Source organism: Papaver somniferum, chromosome 9, assembly GCF_003573695.1.
Source record: "Papaver somniferum cultivar HN1 chromosome 9, ASM357369v1, whole genome shotgun sequence".
NCBI classification, from domain to species: domain Eukaryota; kingdom Viridiplantae; phylum Streptophyta; class Magnoliopsida; order Ranunculales; family Papaveraceae; genus Papaver; species Papaver somniferum.
The window spans coordinates 48890981-48910248 of NC_039366.1; the positions used below are offsets into that span (position 1 = coordinate 48890981).

The 19268-nt window shown below is 39.4% G+C and overlaps 1 protein-coding gene across 3 annotated transcripts; it reads right to left on the reverse strand.

The window, feature by feature from the left end:
• Window positions 1-1055: 1055 nt before the first annotated feature.
• Window positions 1056-7948, reverse strand: LOC113310720 (zinc finger CCCH domain-containing protein 24-like). 3 transcript variants are annotated; one of them, XM_026559478.1, is made up of 15 exons: window positions 7266-7948; window positions 5741-5833; window positions 5186-5446; window positions 5031-5103; window positions 4648-4780; window positions 4379-4532; window positions 4153-4236; window positions 3737-3811; window positions 3154-3324; window positions 2931-3065; window positions 2722-2817; window positions 2061-2399; window positions 1848-1891; window positions 1512-1754; window positions 1056-1396 (listed from the first exon to the last, which is right to left on the reverse strand). In XM_026559478.1, the coding sequence occupies exons 1-15, from the start codon at window positions 7827-7829 to the stop codon at window positions 1390-1392; spliced, it is 2472 nt and encodes an 823-aa protein (XP_026415263.1). In that variant the 5' UTR covers window positions 7830-7948; the 3' UTR covers window positions 1056-1389. The 3 variants fall into 3 exon arrangements, with proteins under 3 accessions (XP_026415263.1, XP_026415261.1, XP_026415262.1); XM_026559476.1 differs by having other exon boundaries at window positions 3689-3811; XM_026559477.1 differs by having other exon boundaries at window positions 1287-1754; window positions 3689-3811.
• Window positions 7949-19268: the final 11320 nt, after the last annotated feature.

Sequence of the window (19268 nt, forward strand, 5' to 3'; positions counted from 1 at the left end):
ACTACTAATAAGGCAATCCATGACTGCTTCTCTTATGGTGAGGCTTTCAAATCTTACACAGCCACAGAGATCAAGCACGCAAATATGATGGTTTTCACTAACACCATGTTTGTTTACTCCTGACTCATCTGAGTCGTCTGGATCTGAGTGAAATCGCCTGACTCATCTGGATCTGAGTCGATATGTTTGTTTTGAGTCAGATCTGACTCATCTGACTCGGAAATAAGTGAGTCAGTGGTTTGGTCCCATGAGTCAGGGGTATTTTGTTACCTAACTCAGATGAGTCCGAGTCAGGGGTTATGTCTGAGTCAGAGGTCGAGTCAGATCTGACTCAAAATGGAAAACAAACGGTCTGACTGCTGACTCGGTCCGAGTCAGGGGTTGACTCAGATTCAGACGCCGAGTCAGCTGCAAACAAACAAGTTCTAAGAGAACAAAAAAACATTTTAATTAAGTATGATAGGATGTGTAGTACCAGCAGAAAGAGAACCGATGTCACTAAAGTTCGATAAATTAAGAAACTATTAAAAGACTCATTAAGTGCCTCTCTTAGTCGTTGAAAAACAAAAAGAACGACCCATTTTGAACGCAAGACCTTAAATGCGCGCTCTGATGGTGGTGGAGGTCAGTTGTAGTCAAGTGGCATAATCTATTACTCCCCTCGTCCCGGTTTACTTATCTAAAATGGGGATTTTTCTTTTTTTTGTCCTAATTTAGTTACTAGGTTTCATATTTTTCACCATTTTATCCTAATCTACCCCTACGTTGGAATCAGGTCATGGTATTGAGAATTGTATAATTCTATTTTCTATACACAATCTTAAATAGTCCTCTCTCTGTATCATTTATTCTTTTGAGTTAAGATTTCTCTTCTTTTTTTTTGAATTCTAGGAAAGACCAAAAAACTAGATATGTAAAAACTATGTATCTTAAATACCAGCTTGGGGTAATTTTGGAAAAAAAATTCATCTCTCTGTTTTCCTTAATCTTTGCGCAAAAACCAATTTAGTCAAGTAAACTAGGACGGAGGGAGTATTAACATAAATAAGAAATGGTACGTGACTTACAGTGGACTGGCGTTATGGAATGACTGCTGCTGGTGACAAAATGCAGAGTAACAGATATGTGCTTCTCGAGCGTCCATTTCAGTTACGCGTGAAAGCAATCCCAATACAGTTTAACAAGGAAAATGAATGATGGTTTGGTTTGGTTTGGTTTAGTTTGGTTTGGTTTGGTTTGGTTTGGTTTGGTTTGGTTTGGTTTGGTTTGGTTTGGTTCGACTGGTCTTGAAAACAGATATTTTCTAATTTATGATTCATAAACATAGTCACGGATCGCCATAATTCTTAAGACTGCAGTTCTTTTCCTCCGTGCAAGTAACAAATATTTTTAAAATCTATTGCATAGAGTTAACAAAGGAAAGATCAAGCAGTGCCTCTCAATATCAAAATTTGGGTGCTGCATTGTTTGATATGTTGTAAATTAGTAATTTAAGCAGATGATTAGTTTACCTCTCCAGTAGCATCACTGTTTCACAGTGTGGGGTGTGTGGGAAAAGATCAACAGCCATAGCTTTGATGGGTTGGTAAGGCTCTGAGGTGGGCATAGACTTAGCCCTCTGCCGTGCTTGACCTGCAACACTACGGTTCCTCCATCCTCTGTTGTTTGTATTACCTTTCTCAGATTTATCGGTGGACGGTGTGCAGAGCTCTATGGCGTTGGCAACTAAGCTTTCGGGATTACAGGAGATGTAACTGAAAAAGAAGGAACATTGAAAGATAAGAGCATGTGTCTCTTAGCTTAAACCAAAGAAAGGAGCATTACTAGACTCAAAGCCGGGAACTTACACAATTCGCCGTAAAGATGGATGAGTCCTCAACGCTTTAATTACCTGTAGAATATGCAAGATAACCCAAAAATTAATTTCTGCCTGACCATGTACATAGGACCCTTCCAAATAGTGCCATTCCAATCAGGGTAGCAGCTGAAACTAACTGAATAAACACAAAAATACATACACAACCCCAAATCATAAATAGTAATATATAGAGTTTACATACAGTTGGGTGAAGCCCAGCCCTTGGAGGATCGACAATAGCCACAACATCTTTATACTGCCTCATTAAACTACCATTTCTTCCATTCTGGTCTTCTGAAGAACAAATGGTCTGGATCCGCCCTTTGACCTCTTCCTGACATATTTGGGGACAACCAGACTCATTATTTGCCTCAGAAGTTTCATTACTTATGCTCTCAAGATCTACTTTTCCATCGAGTGAACTTTCTTTTTGACCACTAGCATCTCCTGAATCATTGGTTTCAGACACTCGTAGAGGTTCTTCTTTCTCAATTGCCACATCTATATACTCTTTCAGTAGAGATCCCATCACATCCTCAGCCTGTTAACATTAAATGTAAGTCAAGTGGAAAAGAGAAGAACAGCAAAAGCAAAAAAAAAACAACTCCTTATCTTTAATTCACCTGGTAAACATTGGAACAGAGTATCACCAGCTGAAATTTAACTCAGTCTAGTAAGCCTCTGGTGACTAGTCTCATACGACTACATATCCGATCTAGTTTCTCAAAAAATAAAATAAAATAATTCTTACTTATTTTTCTCTCATGTTTTTTTCTTTCTCACCATGAGCAGCCCAACATTTTTGTAGCCCTTCAGACTGAACAAAAGAAATGAGCAGGGGGATAACCAAAAAAATATCTCACCTTTGAACAAATAAATCTACAATTCTTGATATTATTGATTTCTGCATTTCTCTTAGCATCTAAAACCGCTGAAGCATTCATTTCAATGCCAACAACCTTGTCAAATTTTATCAACAAACTAAGTTAGAAAATAGGAGAAAGGTAAATGTTCTTTTCCCCATCTTGAAAAATAGGAAAAAAATAAAATAAAAATGGATTTGGAATATTACCATACCAACACGGTGTGCTAAAGTCAGCCCAATAGTTCCGGTTCCACAGCAAACATCAAAAAGCAAGGTATCTGGACCCAAACCAGCCCAATCCCCAGCAAGGGAATAGAGTTTTTCCGCAGCAAGGGTATTAACCTGCAGGTTTATGAGACTTGAGGATAAAACAGTTTAACTTCAGAGAATTCTGAAGCTAGAAAGACGACACAAATGAAGAGACCCTAACTTGAAAAAATGCTGTTGGAGATATGCAAAAGCGCTGATTCCCGATGTAATCATGAATTCCTTCCACAACACTACTCTCAGACTCCTCTCCAGAAGCACTTTTGGCCTTTAACATGGATAGTGGTTTCAACGGGGCATCAGCTGGTGCCACATTTGATATACCGGTGTGATCCTGAAAAATTGTGGAACCATACAAAGAAATTGATGACAATTAGAAACCAATCCAGCAATCAACAACTTACATGTAATCCAACTTCTACATCAGAAGTCATGAGTAATGACTTTATGAGGTGAGTGAAATGTTAACAGTGTGAATAGTAAAAGCTAGAAGAGAGGTTAGGTTCCAAAGTGAATTGTAACAATTATCAAAAAAGGAACTTGAAGAGCACAGAGAAGAAAGATAATATAAACCAAGAGTGCATTCAAGAAAAATTTTACTCAGTTGCACAGGAAAGTAACGTGGTTGGTCAAATCTTCAGCTTACAGCAAAAAATTAATACAAATAGTGATACAAAGCAACGCAAGGAACAGCTCACCTGGACTACCAAAGACGTTAAAGGTAAAGGAGGAGAACTTGCACTAACCCCTTCAGAAAATGCTAGAGCCATGCTCTGAAATTCTTTTGTTAGTACTTCCTTGTCAATGCCCGTTGTACAGACCTGCAGGCAAAGTCAAGAAGAAAGAGTGAACCAAACTTAAGCTCGAGAGAAAGGTTTTCCCCATACTTAATAAGATTTTCAAAAGTTACTATGCGAATTCAGAACAACGATAATTCTTCGGAAATCGATTTTGAAGAGGAGACTCCAAATGTATCAAGCAAGTAAAATACTGAAATGCAAATTCATCAAACTTTTGTTTATTTTTCTCGTCTTCGTACTTTAGTTGGTAGACCTTTCATAGCAAGAAAAATTGAGGGATGAAATACAACGCAAGCAGATCTGACCAATGGGACTAACAGACCAATGGAAAAGGAGAGCAGTAACCCTGATAACACACAGACCTGAACCATGACCATGACCTCTGAGATATTAGCTTCAAAGTTCTCAATATCGTAGTTCGAACCCGGGTTCCTTCCTTCTCGAACCTACACCAAAGAAGAGGTCAAAGGGTAGTAAAAGGACTAAAAAATTCCATTGCTGGCCCAATCCACTGCAACTACTTTAAGTACTAGACAAGAATGATACATGAGGTTTAACTGAAAGCTCAACAAAACAATATAATCTTACTGTCAATTGACGCCAAAACCCGGTATTATCAATTCTGTTCCAGACTGGTAAAGCTGAATGTTGTAGATAGCCTTGAAATATGGATGCAAGTTTACAAGAAATTTGAGAAACATTTGGACAGTCTACAGGTTCCTCAACAGCTGTTACACCTTCCCTGAAATATCATATAATTTCATTTTTGTTAATATACACCCACAAACATAAGTCAGTCCAAGAATATGACGAACTTACGGCCCAAGAATAAAAACTGAACCAGCAGCATAACCAACCTAAAGTTCCCCAGCATAAATCCCACAGTGGGTTTCCCTTGTACAGACAATCCTACAGAGAACTCACACTTGTTTCGATATCCCTTTACAAGAGGTGATTCAACAATACCTTCAAGTTTGCATGGGAGACCACCTGAAATACAATTTTGAGGCAATATTGCACATTAGTTCACAATTTTTCAGTTGAAATAGGGCCAGTTAACAAGTATTTCGGAAGGTGGGATGTGAGACTATAACATGCAAAGCAGCTACAAAATGATAGTAACTAATTAATGAGGGATCATCAGAACACACGAGCAAAAATCTGCACAACGACTAGATGAAGAAGAAACATCACAACAACCACTCTGAAGTATCATCTGAAAGGCTTCATAAAAGATTACCTATTTCCTTAGACTTGAGAATCCACTCTGGAAGCGTAACCCCGCCTGAACAAGCCTTACGTGCATGCCGAGTCTACATGGAAACCCCGATATTTTGTTTAGCAACAAAACTTTTCACTCCTAAGCACAAGTATGAGTTAAGGAGGATTTCTCACAAGTCTTTTAAGTGTCTGTGCAAGTGAGTTCTTTTTATGCTCTAACTGATCACTATAAGACATATGAGCTAGGGGAGTCACTGCATCACGGACAGTTCTGGCCCTTGGGACAGCATTACCATCTTCAGAACCATTTATAGAAAGAGGGCCATCTGGATCGTCACTGTCAGGAACTGTTAACATTGCTTTCTTTTCAAATGTCCGTGGTACGACATTTGCGACCTTAACATGCCTATTTCCAATAGCTTTTCCATCCATCCTCTATCAAGTTAAACAAAATAGAAGACAAACATTAAGTTTTCGAAATTCAGAATTTGCATATACTGAAGTATATAATACAGAAGTGTCCAACAGCTGAGTTGGTCAGACACTTGGTGACTGTACCAAGAGGTATGGGTTTCAAATCCCACTTGCACCGGGATTGGGTGGGATTTTTCTGTCTTTCATTTCCCAGCTACCTAGAATTGTAGGCAGCAGGCCTCTTCTTAAGAAAGAGGTTTCTAAAAGAGAAAAAAAAATAAAATATATATATATATATACAATACAGAGTAATACCTCTATTCCTGCCTTGACCAGATCAGCGGTTTCAAAGCCCACAAAACCCACAGCCATTCCAGTCTTTTTTCTAGCTGTTTTATATACAACACCCTGCCATACAAAAAATAGCAATTATGCACAAACAACCAAATACTTAGTCTCAAACTTCAAAAACTGCATCCCCGATTCAGCACTGATTTCTCGAGGTACTTGGTAGGAACATATAGCATCAAGGGTTAGGGAATGGATCTGCCATCCACACACTAAATAGAAGAGATGTTTTGCCTTCAACAGTTAAGATTGACTCTATTGACTTTCCATCTAACCACCCAAAAGATGAGCATCAGTTCCCAACACTGTTGTGCAGGCCAAAAGATTACGGTTGTGCCTAGTTGAATAAATAATACGAAACAATTTTGTTTCAATTTCCCAGGAAGAACTATAAGCATGAATTTCATATAACTAGATCTGGCTGTTATTATTGTACTCAAAACGCAGTTAAATTGATTGTTATTATTGAATTCCATTTCCTTTTACATTTGACATTTCTTTGTTGGTAGTCTCAGATTCTTTAAAATAAGATAGTTTTGGGCAAGTAAAAATGTAAAATTAAGAACAATGAAAGCGACGAGACCAAAATACCAGTACATCGTCAATTAGAAAATTCGAAAAACCATAGAACGGGATTTATCAACTTCTTCAGAATCAAAACTCAAGTTCTGATTTTCTATGGTTCTGAATGCAGAAACTTGCAGAAACTCACAATTATCTCAGAACTTGAGCTTTAATTTTGAAGAAATTGATAAATCTTTTCTATGATTTTCAGATTTTCTAATTACGATGATGCACTAATGTTTTCCTCTTTATCCGTTTCTGTCAATTTACGGTTCTTGATTTTGAGGACCCGAGATTACTAAGAATGAAAGGTGTTCGATCATAGACTAGGTTTAAGGGAGCCAGGAGTCTAATGATTGTATTTATACATTGATGTGCAGTATCAGTTTGTAAAATGAGCACTATGCAAACCAACACAATATGCGTATGTGAATCAACATATTGTTCTGTATGACATAATGTTACTAATAATTTTGTTTATGAAGAGGGTTTTGCATTTCACTACTAAATTTGTTTTCATGTACAATTTACACGGCCTTATATTATTTATCTAAATAAGCCAAATATGAAAGGATATTGGGTACAGTAAAATAATAACAGACTATGTTGTTCGGGGCGACGTGCCGTGTTATTAGTCATCTTGCGTGATACGTTAACCAAACACACAAATTAATGGGATCTAATCTCAGGGAAATAAGTGAGCCCAAGATTAACAAGAATTCAAGGTTTAGGTTGCCCAGGCAAAGTGAGGTGCTTAGGTACCAAAACTCCCACTGGCAGTGCCTAGACTGCGCCTCTGATCCTAGTTGTGTTACTCAATGTATGATGCGTATGTTTAATAACAAAATGTTAAATTAGGGCTGCGAATCCACGCAGCAACTATTTTGAAAACTAACTAAAATAATTTCAGATATCAATGTGAACTTACCAGTTCATCCATAAAGCTCTTCAAGTCATCTGAAATCCATTTCTTGGGAAGATTCAAAAGGCATTTATCAAGAGACGGATCCAAAGAATCCACAAGTGCATCAGGCATAAAAACATCTTCCCTAACATCATCTTTTCCTACTATGTTATCACCATTTTCCAATTTCATAATCTTTTTCGCTCTTTCAGAAGTTGGATCCCATGAATTATCAGGCCGTGGTCTTAATTCTTCTTCACTATGAGCATACCTACAGTTTTCACCGTGACTACAATCCTTATCTTGGCGTCTGTAAAATGAACACAAACTTGTTTTCCACATAGGATGACGAGCCTTAGTTTCTCCTTCTTCATCCTCGCCTTCTCTCTTTCGCTTATCCCCTTGGGTTTCATCGTCATTACCTGGATGTTTCTCTGTCAGTTTATCGACTGAATCTCCTCCGTTCGTTGATCTGATTTCTTCGGATTTTAGGTTTCCCCCGATTGATGAATCAGTATCGATTTCTATTGGAGAAGGAATTAAGGTTTGTGATTGAGATGTGGCAGTTTCTGGTAAGGTAGTAGCCATTGATTAAGGTTTCTCAAGTGTGAGTGATGTTGAAGTTCTACTGTGATACAGGAGTGAATAACTACTGTAACGTCTAAAACCCTAATTGAGAATGCAACGATTTACTATCTTTAAACCTAAACGCGATGTATCCGAGATTACACTGGCGCGAAATTATGGCATTATTATAGGTAGGGCTGAACATGGTTTCGGTTTTTCGCTGGAACCGGACCGAACCAGACCAATTAGGAAGAAACCAAACCGAACCATTTACTAATGGATTGGTTATAGTGTAGAAAGTGGAAAACCGATAATGTTGGTTTTGGTTTGGTTTGACCTCTAAAACCGAACCAAAAACCATTGGAAAACTGATTAATTTTTAAACTTAGTTTTTACCTTGATTAACAAGTATTAGATTCTACCCATTGATTTAGAGCATAAATAGAAACCCTAAATCTAATATTTCAGTATGATATTCTCCCTCTTTCTCCTTCTCTCAGTCGTCTCCCTTCTCCACCCCTAACTACAGCAGTCACTGCTGCTACTCGACTTTCTTCTTCCCTTCTTCGTTCTTTTTTGTTTATCACTAACTAAATTAAGATATATTATATATCTTCTTTTGATATCTAGATTTAGAGTAAGCTTTAACTATTCTTGATATTTTTTTATTTATTTTTTTTGTCTGTAAATTTGTGTAAACCAATACTATCGGCAGCTACGATTTTTTTATCTGTAAATTTGTGTATCTTTTTTTTATTTGAGTCATTTGACATAACTATTGGTTAACCAAAAACCACTGGGACAAACCGAAACCGCTGGAACCATTTAGAAACCGAACCAATGGTTAATGGATTGGTTTGGTTAGTTTTTAGAAACCGATAGTATTGGTTTCGGTTTTGGTTTGGCTAGAAACCGAACCAAAACCGACCATGAACAGCCCTAATTATAGGGGCCAAGTCTGGGATAGGCGGATAGCCAAAAATCAAACTAAATGGGCCTAAATTTCGCGTTTGCCTTTGTCGGGCTGGTATGAACAGATTTTCACCCATCTGCATCTAATCCAATTTGTTACAGATTTGAAATTTGGCCTCCATATCCGATCCAACATCCAATGGATACAGGATGGACGGATCGGATATGGATAATCTGGTAGATTTATTTTATCTAAAATTCATAATAAATAAATAAAACTAATCGTTGATGGTGAATTTTTGACAAGGACAAAACTTGTAACATCGTGTCTGACCCTGTATCAGAGACACGTCTATAAGTATATACATGTGATGGTTTAACCGTTTGCATTATATATATATATATATATATACCTTTCAGATGGTGTCTGCCTGTACAAAATATGTATGCTACTGATTTAAAACATAGCCATATCGTCTCAAGTCGCAAACCCCCACGAACGATTTCCTTGAACCTGCTATATTGGCGTTATCGTATTTAAATTCATGCTAGAATAGCATTGCACTCCATGTTTGGGTATGGCCGAAAAACCGGACAGTGTCGGAACCGGTGGAATCGTACCTGTTTTTGTACCGAACCGAGGAAGGGGGTACAGGTACTGGTTCTAAATCTAAGAACCTAGGCTAGGGAGGTACAGGTACACGGCCCTATTCATGTAACGTCCCGTCCCGTCTCGTCCCGATTGTACCGAGCAATAGTAACCCTTAGATTTAGGTATTAATCTGAGTATCTGATGGACGTCGGTATATATAGAAAAATTACTAGGGTTTCTCTCTTTTTTTTCCCATCTTCTTTGTTGCTCCCCTCTCTCTATCTCTGAGCGAACACCACACCAGTTACAGGGTGGGGGTTATTCTCTAAATCCACCTTCTTTGTTTCGATCATTTGATTCATTTCTCTAGAGTCTAGATCCATCTCTTAATTTGTGGGAGATCACCAGAATTCTTGGTCATGGATGATAAAGTTGTCTCACTAGTGAAGGAATTTGGAGAAAAGAACAAATTCGTCTCTGGCGTTGGAAATGGGAAGTGGCTCTTGGCTGCTGATGGTCTTTTAGAGGTAAACCTTATTTCTCTCTGGAAGTTTCTTCTTTCTGGGTGTTATTGAAGAAGGTAACATCAAATATTTTTATGTACATACTGAAATGAGGTTATTGTTGTTTTAGGGCAAGAATTGCGTAAGTGGCTATTCGATGAAAGCCATTGTTAAGGTTGCTAGTGGTAAGTTGGTTGAATCAGCAGAGGCAGTGGCTCATGAGAAGCTGTTGACAGCAACAGGATGGCCAGCACTACCAACCTTCATTTCAGAACTTATTAATCTCTTAGGAATTAGTGTGGTCTTCTGAATTACTTCTCTGCTTGTCTGATCATGAATTTGTAATACAAAGGCCTCCTTTGGCGTGTTTTAAGATAGCGCTGTATCGGCTAGAACACCAAAATGAATCTTAAAATCTGAAATTAAGAGGTGGATCATCTACACAAACATTAACAGAAAAATTAAGGACCAAGACTAGTACCGAACCGTCCCTGGTACCGGAACCGAGGTACAAGGTACAGGTACCGGTCCAAAAAATAGGAATTGAGGCTAGGGAGGTACAGGTACTCGGCTTCGGCAAGAACAGAGTCGAACCGTACCGTGTGCACCCTTAGGTATGGCATATTGCTATGAATCAAAACCCAAATTATGCCACACAATGATTAGGTCATAATCAGTGGCATAAAGATCATGGCGTCTTGCCTAGCTCCATCTAAGCTCGTAGCATATATTACATCGATGGCACCTTGGCCAACTACCACCAAGGTCACAACACAGTCATTGCATCTTGTAACACTCCAACTAAGATAAGAATGGACTCATGGCATGGCTGGAATCATCCCAAAATCATCAGCCAAGTTCATAACATAACAGCCAATGCCAACTTGGCAAGCTACAACAGAAACTGTCGCATAGCCATTATCGCGCATGTATGTCATGAACCATGGCCAAGTTAGAAAAACCTAAATTGGCTTGACCTTGGCCAAGTCTGTTCCATAGCTTGGCACGTTCAAAACAACTTGGCCACACCTTGGCCAAGTCCGTAGCATAGCCTGCTACGTTAATTTCATCTTGGCCAGCTACGTCCAAGTATGTGGCCTAGCTTTCCACGCTCTTAAAACTTGGCCATACCTTGGCCATGTCTGTAGCTTAACCTCCTACGCCCAAATCACCTTGTCCAACTGAAATCAACTCCTTGGAAGATTTTCTACAGCTTGTTGTACCTTGGACAACTGCATCATTGCTCCATGGGCCCTTGGCCATCCACGACCAAATCCATATTGTAATTATCACGGCTAGCGGGACCTTGGCTAGCCATAGCCAAGTTCATATTATAGTTGTTGTGACTCTTGGGACCTTGGATGGTGATGGCCAAGTCCGTGGAACATATATTACGCCCTTTTGGGACCTTGGCTAGCCACGACCAAGTCCATAGCATAACTAATGACACCTCACATGATGCAAACCCGCGATACCCAAAACCCTAATACGCTACTAAGGGCACGACCAATAAACGACCTAGAAGAATTTGATCTCAGCTTAGCTCCAACTAATTTCAACTTAGCTCCAGATAACCTAGTTGAAATAAAGATTACATTCCAATGGCCCTAACCATATTACGGCTAAACCCTAATTCTCGGCTATGGCCAAGTTGCGCCCTAGCCGGCCAACAACCAATGGATGGCCATGGACATGCTACAACATTGTACATGTGCCTTAGACGTCCATGGTTAAGATAAGATCCAACTATTTCGGTCCCAATCACCGTGGGTATCCCTGAGCATGTTAAGCCACTTATAAGGTCGCGGCTCGCTAAGCTGATTTGTAGCGCCACCTTAGGCCCAGGATATGCCACAACATCTCCAACAGATCACGACTTGATCTGTTATGCTCGTGGCCAAGTTATGGCCCCACCATTCCCATCTCATCCAATGTAGCTAAGCCAAAAGTATTAAGCCACCTCAAGGCCGAAGCTTGCTAAGCTGGCACTAGCGTCATAATAAGCCACGCCATGTCATGTTATGCCAATGGTTACATTAATATCTAGTCTCGACTGCCGCAGCTAATTAAGGCCAAATATATTAGGTAATTTTTTGGATCTCAGCCTACTAGGTTAATCTTAACGCCACTATAGGCTATGGCGTGCCAAACCCTAGTGTTATTTTAGGTCACAACGCCACTTGTTATTTTAACGACACAAATATACCATGAACATATCATGCCACACGTCATGCGATTATTTAGCACTCCAATATGTCATGTAAAGATTATGGCCTGACACATCTATTTTCATCTTAGCTGTAGCGGAAAACTGTGGACATGTTATGTTACTTTTACGCCATTAGCATGTCATGCTAATTTCTAGCACTATAACAAACTGTTAACGTGCCAAACTATCTTTTAGCACCTTAATAGGCTATAAACAGGTCACGGTACTCTCTTGGCGCCCTAATTGGTCGTAGCTAAGTTGTTTCCACAACAACTCCATAAAACTCAATCAAGCATGTGTTATAGGACGTGTGACACTAATGGCTATGATTTATCCTAAACAAGATGTAGTACATGACTCATTTAATTCCCAGAAAACATCAAATACGTCAGATGGGGGGATTCTTCATAGGGTATTGGTCTGGTTCTTTACAGCAACATGCGGCGTGGCAACACCCCATGGTGAGAAGTTACAAGTAGTGACGGTTATAGAAGTTAGAGAGATAATGAATAGGGTAAAAATGAGTTTACAGAAACTTCCTTAAAAAATCTCACCTTACCTCCATCATCTTCATCTCTCCACAATCTCACTACCTCCATTACTTACGAGAAAGGCAGTGTGTATTCCAAAATACTATAAATAGGCCACTTAGCATATTCAGAAAACAAAACAAGTTTACTGCATCTGCAAACTCTTTTATTCTTCATAGTTTAATACCCAAACAACCAATACTGCATTTTCTTTAACTTTTCTGCTTCTCTCCCCTAAGATCAACCCATCTTCTCTCGTGACCGAAGCCAGACGAAACGGCTACTTTCATGGTTTAGGCTTGTCCTGTTCGATTTTGATTTTTGAACCTAAAGATAAAGTACCACATCGGTGCATTTGTTTTTCCTGGAAGTAATTTTTAGGTACTAACAATTGGCGACCACAGACGGAGATCAACCTCTCGGTCACGGGTCATATTCTTTAACCATCTAAAAATAAATTCCGCGGTCACCTGAAAACATGGTAGATATTAGAAACGGTGCAAGAATCAATCTAGTTCCAGTAACATCAACGATGGAGATTTTGAAAACGCTCTTCAGATCCCACCCCTGCAAACAACGTTACTCCGATTACCACTATTGTTGCTGAAGATGTCATGGATACCGAAGGCGTCAGAAATGAGAAAGCATTTCCGAGGGTAGCTGATTTGATGTGGAGGTAGGAAGATCCATCCAAAACACAAGCAAACATGGCTATTACCCAAGAAGAAATTATTTCATGTGTCAAAAATCTAACTGCGCAATTGACTGTAAAGCGGTGTCAGTCTCATACAGAGCAAACCCTCCGGAACGCCTGTAAATCTACTACTGGAGCCGACACATCAAAGGATGGATATCGAAGAAATCACGGAATCCACTTCATCGCACCAGAAAAGATTCAGCAACCAAATGTATTCACCCATGAAGACTTGGGAAAGCTCCTGCAGAATCAAGGAAAAGAAGGTTCGACTTCATTCTACCAACACCAATCGCCATACCCGGAGGAGATCCAGAAAACCACTTTACCGAAAGGATACATGTCTCCCACATTTTCCCTATATGATGGGACATAATTCATCCTTCCCGTGCAAAATCCGTTGAAAGCTATGGATGCTCGAAGCCCAAGCATCGTATCTGACCTCATGAAAATCCTAAATTATATCATCATAAATCAAGTCGATATCTTCAAGATCCTGAACGACATGTTTTCTATTTGTGGAATTCTTACATATCATTTATCGAGGGAGTCAACAAACGTTCGCCGCAGATGAAATACTACTGATTTCTAGGTTAACGCCGATGGTATTAATTTTTCTTCTAGACTCCATGTCTCCGACTGTGACGATGAAGACGAAATATACACCCATGCTGAACGATAATATGAAAGGAACAATCAACCTAGATTTGGTTCTTTTGAAGATTTGGAACAACCCTCTCTGGATAGAGAAGAATATGCGACAAATTTACCACAACGCAGAAAACATCCTTAGGATGAGAGCAAAATGACGGTCAATAAAGCTTTGTCGATGTTCAGCTGTCCGTGACAAATTAATGCTCCAACCACGTTGAAAAGAACAAGTTCGTCATAAATAGAGCTGGCAAACAAGCCAAAACCTGCGGGTTAGCTCGGACCGGCCCGCAAAAAATTTGTGCCCGGCTCGGCTGGTTTCTAAACAAGCCGGGTTAGGGTTGGAGAAATGCTGGTTTATGGGAAAACGGGTTAACCCGGACCGGACCGTAAATCCGCGAGTTTAACCCATAACCCGTATACAGTAATGAGTTTCACTTAATTTCTACCGTCAGATTATCTTGGATTAATCATGTTCGTTTGTTTAAGATATAAAAGCCAAAAACCCTAAGGAAGATTTCATTTCTTCTTCCTCTTTTCTTTCTTCTCCGCTGTCTCCTCACCGCCTCCATCTTTGTTCCACACTTCACAGGATTTTGCTAGTGCTCCCTAGAGGTTGAAGATAATCAGATCAACTGTAAGAGTTGATCTAAAGTTTGATTTTGAACTCGGTTCAAGGTGGATCTGTGAATGTGAGATAGTAAAGTGAATCTGAGAAGAAAGTAGAGTTTACTGTTAGGGGTTTGGAACTTTGGATTATGGAATTACAGGGTTTTGATTATTATTTGAATTTTCGTTGGATTTACAGAGAAGGGATGAAGAAGTTTGGGTTTGTTGCTGCTATAGCCTACCGATGAATCACTTTCTATAGAATTAATGGTTGATTGAATCAACCATTAAAGACCCTTAAATCTCTTCTTCAATCAGCGGACAGGGATGCATGCAATTGTAATGAAAAATCATTCAAACAACTGAAAACGGTAACTGGTTCACAGATCTTCTCGAGATTCTTATGTTTATAATTGATTACTTCTATGATTGTTCTTGAATTTATTGTATTTGGTGTTTAATTTTCTGTTTTCACTCTTCTACAGGAAAGCACCAGTTTTTGTACAACGGATGTTTGTGTAAACTACCCGGAGAGTTTGGTTGGTTGGAATCATTCGATTGATTGAAAACTAGTGGTTTATATTGAATTGAATAAAATTTGTGGATTTGAGGAAATTTTTATTTAGGAGATTCTGTTTTTGTGTGAATTTTTAGATATTTTGTTGGATTTTGTCGAATAGAGAATTTGATGCAGAGTAAAAATTGAGGTTGAAGAATTTAGGGGCAGAAATCATAGGGATAAGTCTCAATTTATGATTGAATTGATTTTTGTAGGACTTTTGAGATGAATTGATTTAAGTAATTGGAGGTTGTAACCAACCTAGTGGTAATGCTCAAGGCACTGATGGTTAGAGACGGTTGATGGCAGTAAATAAGAGGAAATGGTTGAGCTTGGTTATCGTTGTTTGATGGAAGAAGATGGAGGCAGTTGAGAAATGGGTTTATCATGGACCATGGTGGTGAGTCCGGAGACGTTGAAGAACTCAAGTGGAAAAATTGTTTTTATTCTCCATATATGTTTTAGATTAATCCTTGTAACTATTTTACATCTTGCAATTTGTCACAGATTAAGTTTATTAAATTTGAATTTTATTTTTAATTAAACAAGCGGGTAACCCGTAAACCCGCAAGCTTTACCCGCTACGGGCGCGGGTTGAAGAAATGGCCACCCGTGAGGAATTTCAACCCGCGGGTTTTGTCCCGTGTTAACCCGAACCCGTGTAACCCGTAACAAGCCAGCCCCGGCCCGCTCGTTTGCTAGCTCTAGTCATAAAAGAAAGGCATGGGGATAACCATGGAAATAAACGACTGATCGACGATCAATACTCAAGTGTCGGATTCTCCTGAGAGTCCGGAAGGTTGAATCAATTAAGAATAGTTTTCAGATATCTATCTTGAGGAATCATAAAATTTAAGACAAAGAGAACTTTGTGACTTATATCTATCTTGCTTGAAAGATATTTCGAGAACCTCGATAACATAAAAGCAAGATCAGGATACACGAACTATCAAGGTAAAGATAATCGGACCTGGATTCATGAATCTCCAAATAAAGTCTTTAAGTCATAAACCTAATCATGTTTCTCATAGAAAACCTAGGTCAATTAACTCAAAGTGTCGGGGATCGAATTTCCCAGTTGAATGAGTCTCTCTATTTATAGATGTTCAAGAATGAGGGTAACTTAGAATTTAAGCTAAGATAACTTGAGATTCAAGTAAACACTTTCTCTATTTAGATGAAACTCTGATTAGGGTTTCAAGTAAACATGTGAGAAGTTTATCTTGAAATCACATAGAAAAATATACACAGTAGTCTGGGTACGTGAACCGTGTATAATGATGATAGTTCTTTGGAAAATATGTTGTTGAACTAATAAGCAATATCATGTTCGTATAAACACTTAAAAATTTAATCTTGATGCACATGCACAAAGTGTTTTAGTGATCATAGATGATTTAGAGGTGTTTTTGAGAGTCATAACAATGCTAAACATATTTAGAAATAAGTTTTTGGGCATCTGCTAAAAATCCACTGGAACCGTTAAGGCATTTAATGAGTTTGAGATCAGCGTTCATGAATCGGGTTCGCCAATCGTTAATGACTCGTGAACTCCGGGCGTTATGGTTCGTGAGCTGGGTTTGCCTACTGTTGATGGCGATTTTTATCTTAGGGCGAAAACTGTAAAAGTATGTCTATCTGACCCGGCATCAGAAGTAGTAGACCTTGATATATCTATATTTCGCAGGGAATTTGGAGAATATATCAGAAGTTGATGAGTGCTTATGTCTCTCTTCATATTATATTGAAACTCAAGCTCCTAGATCAATTTTTCACTAGTATAGATCCTAATGAGTGTTTAAGCTCCTGGCTGCATTACTCACTAATGCCCGAGCCCGCCTAGTATTTTCCTATGCTATGTTACCTAGCTGAACTCTCAATGTTGGCATGACATGACGATTAATGTTCACTCGCAGCAGAGTAGCACGAATCTCCCGAAGTGTCAGTATTGATATCTGCATGAAAGTACCCACATAGGTTGCGTCACTCTCTGATAAATAGAATTTTCGTGTCAACGCGCTTTTTAATTAAAAGTTAGCACGATCGACACACTTAAATTCCTTAAGGAAAACTTAGATTGTCCATGCCAGTCTTAAAGAGCAATCACGGCCACACGATTTGGCCAGACAATTTGACAAGCCTAACCTACTCCCAGCGGAACTAGGCAATCACAGTGACGACCACCGGCAGGCCCACTAGCATCCCAGATGGTCGGATTCCCTTCAGTTCACCCGCAACGCCTTTGAACGTTGGCCATAACATGGGGAATCGCGCTGTTGAAAAATGAGCTTAAACGAGCTAAGACCGGCAAAAACGGTCTCAAAAACATCACAACCGCCCAACTTAGCTAGCCTAGTTGGACGACTTAAATCTTCTTTCGAATGATCAAAAGGGTACTGGCGTGTGCACCGGCGACCCAACTCCGTCCTTGGTCGATCGACTTGCTCACAGCATGCCAAGAGCGCATTGAATCGCTTGCCCAAAGTAGGGTGAACGCGCTGTTTTGGAAACCCTAAGTTGTGTTGCGGCAACGTGCTACTGTCGCAAGCCGATCACAACCATCCATCTTCGTCGGCCAAATCGAGTGGCTTAGATTCAATTTCAGGCGGCCCCGAAGGTATTAGCGTACTCACTGGCAACCCACCTTTGCACATGGCTGATCGGCCTGCTCAAACTAACGCTCAGTGCCTTAAATCGTTCGCCCAAAAGAGGGTTGGCCTCACGACTCCTAAACCCTAAATTTCATCAATGACAATATACAACTGCCATAAATCATCTCATTCATCCAACTTCGCTATCCTAGTTGGATGGTTTAGATTTGTTTTCAGAAGTCCAAAAGGGTAACATTATGATCACCGGCCACCCCTCCTCCGTATGGAGCGATCGACCAAGTGGTAGCTCACCCGTAGGGTTCTCAAACGATCACCCAAAGGTGGCCGGTCATGCTACTTTTTTAAGACGCTCAATTCACAACTAATTCGAACGAGCTCTAAAACAACGATGCTTCCCACACATCGAATATTTTCAGCTGCTTTATTAAAAGCGATGCTTTATATACATCGATTATAACCGATGTTTTATAAATACTGATTTCACAAATAATTTATTATTTGACCTAAAAAGCATTATGCGTTGCTTTTAGCGGAGAGTCTCACAACTTGACCCATTCACTCGAGACATCAAACATGTCACAAACTGGGGGATGTTGTTAGAGTATTGCTCGGTCGAACTCGCATGCGTTGCTATCTCAAGCATGTTTGTCAATATTAGTGGTCAAAACTATATGTCTTGATTTCTAGTATACTTATGACCAAGTCTCGGTCTAGCATAGTTAGGAATTAGTTGAGCTTCAGACTCCATGGCGATTATCTTGCAAAGACGAAGAACTACTCAAGGAACCAGTGAAACTTCATCCGACCAAAAGGTATGTGGAGACTTGAACTCATCTTGTCACTCAAAAGTCTATCTACTCTATCTCCTACTCTTGAGACAAAAGTCGTATAAGTATGATAGTTTTCATACATACACATTTGTTATTTTGAGCCGAGTTTACTCGTCTATCTTTTTCTCGAAATACGTGTTGGTAAGATTTTGCTTTAACCATCTTCATCTTTACCCGTGACGAAAGTCATGATGACGTTTCAATCTTGAAAATAGCTTTGATGACGGTAGTCGATTCTTTATGTCTAACGACTGTAATAACATTATAGAAGAGTGTTTCAACGACTGAAATGTAGAGTTGAGAATTTGTAACCACCTATGGATGTAAGCATATAGTGTGTTCGCACATTAGTGTATAAATCCATGTGCCGGAAACCAAGTGCGTGCATATGTGTGAATGCGGCGGCATTGGTGAAGGAGACAGGTTGGGTACGCGTACCCGTACGCGTACTGGCGGAAATTCACGTCCGTGATATTCTGCTGAGTTTGAAGTTTACGAACTCAAAAACCAGTCACCTTAGGTACGCGTACCGACGGAACTTTTTCACCCGAAAAAGTCTGCTGAGTTTGGAAACTAAAACCAACTCAAAATTTGGTAGCTAAGGTATGCGTAACCAAGCTAGTTATTTCTCAAATCAGTAGTTCATGGACTTAAAACAATAAATTATAAGGAATGCAAATCTTTGCAAACCGTGAGTATATTGTTCATGAATTGATTCAAATGAATCAAACCGATTTTGTTTCAATTGTATCTATGTAT